At 40.2% G+C, this 12,196-nt stretch overlaps 1 protein-coding gene across 1 annotated transcript in view; it reads right to left on the bottom strand.

The window, feature by feature from the left end:
* FGD6 (FYVE, RhoGEF and PH domain containing 6) overlaps positions 1-12,196 on the bottom strand; it is a 126,085-nt gene that overhangs the window by 87,408 nt on the left and 26,481 nt on the right. Inside the window, exon 3 of the mRNA XM_045872832.3 lies at positions 230-371. Within this exon, the coding sequence (XP_045728788.1) occupies positions 230-371 (142 nt within the window). The remainder of the gene's footprint in view (positions 1-229; positions 372-12,196) is intronic.

The following is a 12,196-nucleotide window of genomic DNA, read 5'->3' as shown; positions in this document are numbered from 1 at the left end:
AATAATTTCTCAAAAAAAAAAAATTACTAAATAAGTGATGTGCATTTAGAAATGTGATAACATCTTAGATACTACATTATAGCAAGAACTAAATATAAATTAGAAAATATAAGTTTTAAGAAAAAACTAACTGGGGATTTTGTGTCTATCATGCTGATAAATATTATTTCCAAATGTTATGAGAGACCAACAAACACAAAAGTAGAAACAATTAAATACCAACATATACCTGTTTGTCTCCCAGGTCAGGGTCCCCTTTACTAGAATCAGAGCTGACATCGTCTTCGTCAGAACTGTTCATGTCTTCTTCCTCATCCGAAGGAAGTTCACCAAGACCAAGATCATTGTGTCCCTCCTGGGATGCTCCAGAACTGCTTCAGTAGAGAGTATCGCATAAGTCACCTTTAATAACAAGGAATACTCCCCAAAACCCACACAGGATCAACCATCTTATTCCTATGATGTAAGCTAGGTATACCTAAGGGATGTGAACACAAGATGGAAATAGCCAAACTTCCCCTTCTCTTTCACTATCTCAGCTGTCAAAAACCCAAATTCATTTTCCCAGCTGCCCTAATCCTATGCTTCCATAGCTTCTTCCTTGAAAAGATCAGGTCTTTAATCCTATGAACCACGAAGTCCCCTAAGTATGTAGGCTAGGTCACCACAAAAGGGCACTCACTGGCTACATGGGAACATTAGAAGAGGTGGTGTTTCCCTGGGTCTGTTTTTCTTTTTTTTTTAAAGCAACTAACAAATCTACCAGAATTGGGAGGTAATAAACAACGCATGTGCTACTGTGAACATGTGCCCAGCCTCCCTGATTATCCCCTGTTCCTTTTATGTAACCACATCATAAGAAATGGGAAGGGACGAGGATGTTAAAAATTCTCAGGCTCTCATTTGCAACGACATGGATGGAACTGGAGGGTATTATGTTGAGTGAAATAAGTCAAACAGAGAAAGACATGTATCATATGATCTCACTGATATGAGGAATTCTTAATCGCAGGAAACAAACTGAGGGTTGCTGGAGTGGGGGGTGGGGTGGGAGGGATGGGGTGACTGGGTGATAGACACTGGGGAGGGTATGTGCTCTGGTAAGCGCTGTGAATTGTGCAAGACTGTTGAATCTCAGATCTGTACCTCTGAAACAAATAATGCAATATATGTTAAGAAAAAAAAAAGAAGAAGAAGGTAGCGGGAGGGGAAGAATGAAGCGGGGGCAATCGGAGGGGTAGACCAACCATGAGAGATGATGGACTCTGAAAAACAAACAGGGTTCTAGAGGGGAGGGGGGTGGGAGGATGGGTTAGCCTGGTGGTGGGTATTGAGGAGGGCACATTCTGCATGGAGCACTGGGTGTTATGCACAAACAATGAATCATGGAACACTTCATCTAAAATTAATGATGTAATGTATGGGGATTAACATAAGAATAAAAAAAAAAGTTAAAAATAAATAAATAAATTCTCAGGCTCTGATCCAGACCTGCTGAATCAGAAACTCTAGGGGTGCAGGGCCCCTAGGGGATACATGTTGGAAGTTTGAAAATCACTGTACCAGGCCATTTTTACCAGCTCCAACTCGCCAGCCTGACATCAACATTTCCCACTTTGTACTGAGACAGATCTCTTCAATCTAAGAGCCACTGTTGCAATCCAGTCTGTGGGGGGGAATTCCATAGCAAAGTTCCCCAGGAAGACAACAAAAATAATTCTTTCTAACTTTGGTTGTAAAGACTCAGGAACACATTATCTGCAGCAACTGCTTTCCTGTCTGCAGTCCAAAAGAATATCTGCAGAATAGAAGAGTCAGTAAAAGATTCACAGAAAATCATCAGGGGGAAACACTCAGAATAAAGAGACAGCTGCATTTCACCCAGGCAGGTCCCTTTACGGGTCAAGGGCAGGTCACTCAACTGCCAAGGCTCCTACAAGTTATGAAAATTTCTAACAGGAATCTTAAAAGCTAAAGTTGAATTCTCTGCCAGTTCCTGATTACACATTGTAGGATATAGAAAGCCTCAGATGCCATTCCTGGAACTCAACTGTTATACAAACCAGTTTGATGAAGGCAGAATGCCAAAAGGAACACCTCCCACTTCCAAAGACAGGGGTTCTTTATTATTCAGTAGCTGGAGGGCCTCGGGGAATCATATCACAGCATCAAGTAGGTGGGTGCGCACCTGATCATAGCTCCATGACATGGAGGAGACTCACTCCCCAGGGAGGAGTTGGGGGTGGAGAGCGGAAGCTTCCTAGTCAGATCACAGGCAAGATTCACTGTCTCTGGGTGCAGGGACAGGAGCCCAACCCAGCTGGGCAATTATGTGATTTAAATTAGCTAGAGTAAATAAAGTTAACGGGATAGAGAGACTGCAGGATACATCCATATAAATAAAAGAAAACGTACCTTCACTTGTTTTTTATCGTTAATTCTTTATCTCTTTACAGCCTCTAAAACCCTGTTACTTAAAACATGCTCAATCTATGAGCAGCTTCAGCATCACCAGGAAGCTTTTTAAAAATACAGGACTTCAGGCCTCACCCTACTGCACTGAATCACAATCTGGTTATAACAAAATCCCAGTAATCTGGTTTTTCAATCAGTGCACTCTTTTAGACTCAACAGTATAAAAATTTTGAATAATAAGTAACAGAGCTTGTAGCAGCTGCAAGGAACTTAGGTTTATTTTGTCTGAAGGGAGAGCTGAGAGGTGTTTCTTTTTTTTTTTTAAGATTTTATTAATTTATTTGAGGGAGAGAGAGCACACGAGAGGGGGGAGGGTCAGAGGGAGAAGCAGACTCCCTGCTGAGCAGGGGGACTCAAGCCTAGACTCCAGGATCATAACCTGAGCCCAAGGCAGTCGCTTAACCAACTGAGCCACCCAGGCACCCCGAGAGCTGTTTCTTGGTCCAACATTTGGAAAACCATTATTAAGGAGATAGTAAGCATCTAGTTGCCACAACCATTAGGGATATAAATATTTACAAAAGTTAACATTTAAGAACAAGGAAAAAAAAATCTTTAAATATTAAAAGGATATGGATCAAAACATAACTGCCACAAAATATTGGGAGATTTTTTAAAGATTTTATTTATTTATTTGTCAGAGAGAGAGAGCACACAAGCAGGGGAAGTGGAAGGCAGAAGGAGAAGAAGGCTCCCCGTTGAGCAAGGAGCCCAATGCGGGACTTGATCCCAGGACGTTGGGATCATGAGCTCAGCCGAAAGCACATGCTTAACCAATGAAGACACCCATGCGTCCCATGTTGGGAGATTTTAGTTCTGAAAATTGCTTTCCTATAGAAAACCTTCCCTGGCTACCCCTTCCCTCTCCCACATTAGTTTACTTGTCTCTTCTGAATCCCACACCATCTCCTTCCACTGTTCGTGCTGACATATTTGTTTCCCTAGCTAAAATGTAAACTCCTAAAAACAAGTAAAGGGTCTTTTTCATTTGAATCCTCAGCATATTGCTTGAGACATAATAGGCCCTCAGTAAATTTTTACTGAATAAACAAAAATTATATGAGGAAGCAAAGGGTGTTAAATTTCCGAAGTTCAGAAGATAAGTATTTATGGTGGTGGTGATCACAAAGAAAGGTTTGGGGGGTAATACTGGAATAGTGTGTGGTTTATAGGAGAAGGGCCATCCTAGCCATCATAATCAATGGTGTGGAAGTGGGGATGTCTGTATTCAGAAAACAAAAAGAACACTTTGGCTGCAGCAGGAGTCTCCTATACATGATTAATGGGAAAAAAAGCTTGGGGAGGATGACAGGTGCCAGCTTGTCAAAGGTCATAAACAATAGAAGAGTCCATACTCATCCTGTAGGCCTTTAACAAGAAGACTCAACTCTTCCAGTAGACCTCAAAGATTTCCTTAATAGAACTCCAAGGCAAACATCATTACCATACTTCTCTCTTGTTAGTGCCAACAAGGAAGAGAATAATACCTCTTCCATCAATCCAGCCTTGTAGGCACAGCCTCTGCGCCACTCCCCCCACCCAACAAGGGAAAAGGACAGCCCTGCTAATTAGCATCAGTGAGATCCTCTTGATGATCTCAAAAGATTAAACTGCAGTGAAAGGAGCTCCCCATACCTCTGGATGGTAAACAGGAGAGACCATTTATGATTTCTGAAGCTTAGAAGGGAGGAAAGTGAGCAAAGTGAGGTTTTAGGAAGGCTAATCTTGTAACCCAATGCCAGTGAACTAACTGGGGGCCGAATGGAAGCGGGCACCATGACAGAAGTAGATGGGGATATAAGAAGTAATTTCAACAGTGCAGAAATGAGGTTAGCTACATGAGGAATTAAGAGGAAGGGTTGGATATAAGAGTTAAAAAATCATCAGGGTAAAGAGGTAGGAAAAAACCTGAGTCTTCCTTCAAGATTTCATGAACAGTCACCAGCAAAATGAGGGCGACATTAACTGAAATATAAAGATCTTAACAAGGGATATGATATTAAAGGAAAGATAATGGGTTTAGCAGCAAAATCAAGAAAGATGGCATGTAGTATCCACACTTACACGTTCATCTCTACGTGATCAGAGAAAAATTGTTGATTAATCTATTTTCCCATGTAATCCTTAAAAGCTTTCAAATCTATAGATCTCTGATAATGAAATATGGATTCCTTACCGATGCCAGTCATTAAGCTGGGGGCTCTTGTATTCTTTACATTTCCCTCCCACTATCAGGAAGATAATGTCCTAATACTGTTGGCTTTCTGGGTTAAAGGAACAGGACATAGTGTTTCCTCTATACTTTCCTGCCCGGTTATTTCATAATTTGATAATCGAAGTAAAAGGAAAGTAAGCTGCAACCACAACCAGGACAGAATCAGGACTGGGCTCTACCTCCCAGGCCATCCTTTCCAAGTCCAATTTGTTTCTGGATGGAGTAAGGACAAAGAGAATAACACCAGAAATAAATTCCCACTGATTAGGCAGCTGTTCTTCAGTTCCACAAGTCAAGGATCGACACATTTGGACTGGTATTTTAATGCTATCACTTTTTTAAAAATTACTTATTTTTTGTTTATGTTTTTGCAATATAGGGACAGTATACCCTTCACTGGAAGTACATCAAATTTCTTTTTCAGGTTAAGATGTCACTCGAAGGAGGATTTCTCTTTTAGAAGGAATTGTCTTTTTAAAAATACTTATTTAATCCATCTCCCCTAAGAGTTTTCAGGAAAGTGAAACCTGTACAGCGCTAAGCCAGACATCACCACCAAAACATTCTTGTGAGCCTCCATTAAACTGGAAATTCCAGCAAAGGGAGGGGAAGGAGGACAAGGATAGCAGAGAAAGGAAAAGGAGAAGCAGAGTGAACTGAAGAACACTTTGAAAGCACTGAATCCTGTCCTCTGTTGTTGATGAATCCAGTTACCTTTTTCCTCTCTCGTCTGCCATTTTATTCTGAGCCCCTTAAACAATGAATGTTCCATGTAATTCCTTCCAAACTTGGAAGAAAAAAGTTTATTCCAATATCCTCAGCTTCAAAGTTTCTTTCTCATTTTCAAGTCACAACATGTAAATGTGAACTTCTGTGATCCTTCTCTTCCTCTTCCTTCTACTCCTGGACCAAACTGAACAGAAACTGCTAGTCCTCAGGATGTTATAATTCTTTTACAAATGCTGTCTCATTATGACTTGGTGATTATGCATTTCCTTTGGCTGCTTTCATATTTATTGAAGAATGAATGGAAAAAACTACTGGTAAGCACTTAAGGATGAACATTACATAGAAAAATAAGCAAAAAAATTTCCTAAGTTATATATTATTATATGCCAACTACATACTATTGGTTCACAATTTTCACCAGAAAAGTGTTTCTATTTAGTTTCACCAGAATATGTTTTACTCAGGTACTTCAGCTCCTTTACTGAATTTCAGATTCCAGTATCAGGTTGAAAGCCATGAATCAAATCCACAATTTCACAGTACTTGGAGAATGTTCTCCATTTTTCCACTCAGATGACTTACCTGGGAACTACCTCTAAAATGAGTAAGTTATTTCTCTACTACTTTTAGGAAACCTGACACAACTGTGAAATAGGTATATGTGACCATTTTCATCCTCGAATAAAGCATGATTCATGTACTTGTGGCATGTTTTTAGGTTTTCCAAACATGGAATCTTGAACAATTATTTCAAGTACATGCAGAGACAGGGTGACAGAACATAAAAGCCAAAAGATAACACAGAGTCTGAAGCAAACTTGTCTGACCTGAACAAAAATCAGATTCTTCAAGTGTGACCCCTCCGTGCTAAGAGGCAAACCACATCATCTGATAGGTCTTCTCTATTACTGACTGCTTTGACTAAAAAGAAACTTCAATGCTTCAATAACATGTAAGGTTGTGGACGGATGAGGTTCTTATACACTATAATAGCTGAAATCCTTCCCCTTAAATAAAGGTGTATTCATTAGTTTTTAAATATACATTAGTTTTTAATCTTTTGAGAGACTGTTAGGACAAACTTTATTTTAATTTTAAGGATTTATCTGGACTTTAGTTAAAAAAAGTCTAGGGCACCTGGGTGGCTCAGTTGGTTAAGCAACTGCCTTTGGCTCAGGTCATGATCCTGGAGTCCGGGATCGAGTCCCGCATCGGGCTCCCTGCTCGGCGGGGAGCCTGCTTCTCCCTCTGACCCTCCACTCTCTCATGTACTCTCTCTCATTCTCGCTCTCTCAAATAAATAAATAAAATCTTTAAAAAAAAAAAGTCTATAATTTCACATATGTATATAACATAATCACTTCTCTCAGTTAAACACTTTGATTAATACAACAAAGAATACGAATAAATAAAATCACTACAATAGGGGATAGCACAGCAGGAGTTTGTTACCACAAAAAGGAAAGTAAGTGAAAAGAAACCTGCAGCATACAAGTTCTTAAAATGCACACACTTAGTGTTTTACTCTTTGGTTCATGAATTTTAGAGGTGTTAACAACCAAGCCTTTTAAAACTAATCAGCTGGGGTTCTATGGCTTCAGAAGAAAGAACCACAGAGAAATACCCAGCTTCCCTGAAATATAAACTGGAGGACTGTTTAAAAGCTGGTTTTGGGGGACACTGTCAGGAAGGAATACTAGGCTTCAGTGATGTACTTGAAAAACACACTTACTTTGTTTTCCAGGGGCAACCTTAACCTTTAAAAATTTTTTTTTTTAAAGATTTTATTTATTTATTTTTTGTCAGAGAGAAAGCACAAGCAGGGGTAGCGGCAGGCAGAGCAGGTAGAGGGAGAAGCAGGCTCTCTGCCAAGCAAGGAGCCTGATGCGGGACTTGATCCCAGGACCCTGGGATCATGACCTGAGCCAAAGGCAGATGCTTAACCAACTGAGCCACCCAGGCGTCCCAACCTTAACCTTTTAAATACCATTCCCGTTCCCTTTCCCAGAAATGAATTGTCACTAGGATTCTCTAAACTGTAGCCTAATGATTAAAAACAAAATCAGGAGTCAGTACCCTGAGGCTGCTATTTAAAATAGTCATTGCAGGACAACTCCGAAAATGGTTAAAAAAAACAAACAAAACTCCACAGAATTCAAAATTCCTTAAAGTCAAGAGAACCTACCCAGATGTCACACCTGCTTTATTTAAGTAATATTAGAGTCAGGATGGTTTTTAACTACAAAGAAACTGTGCTAAAAGGAGTTTGCATCAATGGCCATTAATATCAGAGCCTGGTTAAATAAGTTGGGGCACATCCATACAATGAATTTCTCAACAGCTGTTTAAAAAATGAAGTAGATCTAGGCACGATGATATAGACTGTTCTCCAAGGATATTGCTGGGTTTAAAAGAAATCAAGGCATGGAGCACTGTGCAATCATTTGTGTAAAAAAGCAAAAGCAAAAGAACACATACACATAAAAACATATATATGTATATACATGTTTATGTGTGTATGTATATGTTTGTATATAAAATGTACACACATACCCAAAAGTACAAATATGCCAGTAGATATCTCTGTAAAGATCCAGAAGAAACTGATAACAATGTTTGCCTCCGGGACTAAGTTCTGAGTTAAGAGAGACTTCATAATTTACCCTTTGGTGTTTTTAAAAACATTTTTAGTATGTGTATTATTACTTTTTCAAAGACAACACATACACATACACGCACAAACACACACACACCACAAACCCAGAAACTTTGGAAAGTTTTATAAAGATGGTTTAGAGCACCAACTCTTTAGGTACAGCTTAGTCCTTTCTCAGGGAGATAAGAAAAAAACAAACCAAAACAAGAAAGATACCCCTGTCCCTCTCCCTGCCCCCCTCCCCAGGTTTGGAGCTCGGCACATTTTCTTTCTTTTTTTTTTTTAAGATTTATTTATTTATTTGACAGAGAGAGACACAGTGAGAGAAGGAACACAAGCAGGGGGAGTGGGAGAGGGAGAAGCAGGCTTCCAGCTGAGCAGGGAGCCTGATGCGGGCTCGATCCCAGGACCCTGTGATCATGACCTGAGCTGAAGGCAGACGCTTAACTACTGAGCCACCCAGGTGCCCCTGCACATTTTCTTTTAAAGATTTATTCTTAAGTAATCTCTATACCTAATGTGGGGCTTGAACCCACAACCCCAAGAGCAAAGTCACTCACTCCACAGACAGAGCCAGTCAGATGCCCCCTGGAGCTCAGCACATTTTCAAGATTGCCTTTATTTGATCCCTTTAACTACTTTTTAGGTGGGAAAGGTATAAAGACTATGCCTTTTCCCTTACAACCTGTAGGGGATTGTTCAGGAAAACCATTAGTATGCCTCTAGAAAATAGACAGGGAGGAATGATCTTCTGGCCAGCCAGCTGATGACTTTAAAAAGAGAAAAAGAGGGGCACCTGGGTGGCTCAGTCTATTGGGCATCAGACTCTTGATTTCAAGGTCATGGGATCCAGCCCCACGCTGGGCTCTGTGCTCAGTGGGGAGTCTGCTTGGGATTCTCTCTCTCTCCCTCTGCCCCTCCCCCTGTTCTTTCTCTCTCTCTCAAATAAGTAAATCTTTTAAAAAACATAAAAAGAAAAAAGAAAAAGAGGCTGTAAAGGGACAGTTCAACATTTTGCAGGAGCCACAGAGTAAACACACAACTTAATGCATATGCCACAGTGAACAGTACCATACGGCATTCTGGGTTGTGGGAGAACTCCTGGCCTATAAGTAAGAATGATCATGTCCTCCAGGGTTCCTGGTGCAATCCCAGTGACACAAGAGGAGCCTAAGGCTGATCATAGTCCAGCAGGCACTCTGTCTCTCCAGCTTAGCTGGAAGGCATCGGATTCAAGCATGAGCTGCTCCTAGCTACAGAGGAATAGATTGTTTAAAAAATGCCTCCTGAAACAAGGACTAGCTAAAATAAATACCAAACATTTAATTACCAGCAATTTTGCTTTCTTAAAATTTGGAGAGGCTTGAGAATGATTCCTTAAAATACTCTTCAAGAAATGTGCACCGAAATCTTTTTCTTAATACAGATAGAAAAGCATTGCATTGAGCTTAGAATTGCCTCCAAATAAAATACAGCAGGTTGCCAATCCAGTTTTGTCATTGTAGCAAAGATGGTGTTTATTTGTGGAAAAATAAAAAAACTTTAAGTTAGAGTTGCCCTAACATCATTTCTTCCCTTTACTTCCTCATTATGTAATATATAACTCATGAGTAAAGGACACTAGAAACAATGAGGTTGGGATGGCTACATGAGAGTGCTTCACATTTAGACACACACATATGCACATCCACACACACACACACACACACGGATGCTGCATATTTACAGATATTTACACATATATTTATACATATATTTTCATATATATTCTATACTATTTAAAATACATAAAACTGCTATGCCATTTATTTCAATAAATATCGAGGGCTTATTATATATCATATTATTTTAGGGGCTGGATGAAGATAATCTCATAGAATTATTTAATGTTCAAACTACATTCTATTGGTTGCTTTTCTTTTTACCTGCTGAGTGAAACTTTCCTAAACAGATAAAGGCAGAAAGAACTGGGATAACCACAATAATCAGCATGAAGGCAGGGACTATTTCCTAAAGAGAGTACAACTAAAAGTTAGTGCATGCTAAATGTTAAAGGCAGTGCACAGACACTAAGGGCTAGAGAACCAGAGAAAGAGACACCGCATACAGGCTGGGGCAGTCAGAGGCTTGAGGTACAGGTACTTGGGACTAAGGTGGTGGCAAGGATTTCCATGTGATGAAAAGTTAGGGTGTCTACCAAGTTAGAGAGCGAGATCCCTCTCTTGGCAGGCAGCCACAGCAGAAAAGGCAATCATGGGGATTGGGATGATGGGAACTGGGGATCCAAACCCAAGTCTTCTCCTTGGCCTTGCCAGGTTCTAACACTAGAGTAGGGAACCTAGTGGGGGAGCCGGGCCAGGGGAATAAGACTGGTTGATGAGGACATAAAGATAAACACTTCATCCTTTGACTGTCTTCTTAAACAGGGTAATCATGTATTTTTGTGTCAATTGTACATGCCATATTGCTTCTGCTAATTTCTTTTCATCATAATCAGACTAGCCACTGAAAGGTGGTGAGACTTTTGGAAAAATAGGATCATTTCCTCCGCCCGTGCTATGCTCTTGATTGTGAGTTGGTATGAAACTACTATGGTGTAATACCTATTGTTTTCTGCCTTGACATCTATGGAAATCCAAGAGGACGCCAAATGGCCCAAGTACAAGTTGCCCGTCCTACTCTGTTCCCTCAGATAGGGTGCCCTAGCCACACAAACTTCTCTATCACAGAGACAGTACACCTGAGTAGAGGATTTTAGCCCCTTGTCAACATGTGCAGTTATTCAAACCAGCCAATCACATCGTCCCATGGGAACCAAAGGTCACCCTACTCCCTTGATACCATATAGTTGTCTGCCTTCCACAGCCCCTGATGACTCACTCTGTTCCCAAGTGCAATCTCCGTGTGGCCCTGGGTGGCATGCATTGTCCTCCTCCCCTAGGCTGTATGTGACTGACAAACTGCTGTCAATCTCATCTGTCTGGTATCATGTGTCTGGTAATCCCCATAACCCATGGGCAGGAATCCCTTCCTAACCCAGGGGTGAAAAGGAAATAATCAAAACATCATTAATTACATTATTAATTACATTATTAATTAATTATGAAGTTATATATTTATTTTAAAATTATATGCAAATTATAAGTTAAGTATTATTAATTTAATTAATTATTAATTTAAAATAATTAAAACCACCAAAGAGGGTGCCATTTTCTGGGATCTTTAAGTATGAGGCAGGTGCACTGGTAGTTTCTAATAGAATTATCCTGATAAATCCCCTTGAAGGGTATATCAAGTTAGCTTCCTATACACCTAATTATATTTCGTATATATATCCAAAGTCTGCCATGATAAACTTAGGCAATTTTCAAGTTAAAGGTATTAATGTTATGTGTTAACAGAAATATAGCACATTCCATGTTACAGAATATTCAATGTTACATTAAATACAGACGCCACTATAATAAAGTAGTAGGGGATTACAGGAAACCAGTAGTTAAACTCAAAGGACATCTGCTTTCCATCCAAGATCTTTTTTTTTTTTAAGATTTTATTTATTTATTTGACAGAGAGAGACATAGCAAGAGAGGGAACACAAGCAGGAGGAGAGGGAGAAGCAGGCTCCCTGCGGAGCTCAATCCCGGGACCCTGAGACCCTGGGATCGTGACCTGAGCCGAAGGCAGATGCTTAACGACTGAGCCACCCAGGCGCCTGCAAGATCTTATTTTAGCCATGCCTACTTGAGTGTTCCCATTTTCTAACAGGAACTACAACCTGTAATTGGGATTTCCCACTGTTACGGGGAAAAGAATAGATGGTAGGCTTCTTGCGAGTCCTTAAGTAGCCAAGATGGGGAGGTTAGATTGTCACTCATGAATACATCAGTTCACTTTGTTATTTAAAACTATACATGAACAATTCTACTTATCATTTGTCTTCCTCAGGTACTATCCGCAAAAGAACTATCCTAAAAGTCTACTCTAGGCCACACCTATGAATCATCAAGAATCCCAGAGACCCATGAGGAACCCATTTCTTTCTCAGAGCACACTGGAGACACAGGTCCATTTTTTCAAGACTGGGAGGCTGGAGAGGGCATCAGGACAGGACATGGGCTTTC

This window comes from Mirounga angustirostris, unplaced genomic scaffold (genome assembly GCF_029215605.1).
Source record: "Mirounga angustirostris isolate CCGP_5_RB_7025 unplaced genomic scaffold, mMirAng1.0.hap1 SCAF_5, whole genome shotgun sequence".
Classification (NCBI taxonomy): Eukaryota; Metazoa; Chordata; class Mammalia; order Carnivora; family Phocidae; genus Mirounga; species Mirounga angustirostris.
The sequence above is the reverse complement of the archived record's forward strand: the minus strand, read 5'-3'. Positions and strand labels throughout refer to the sequence as shown.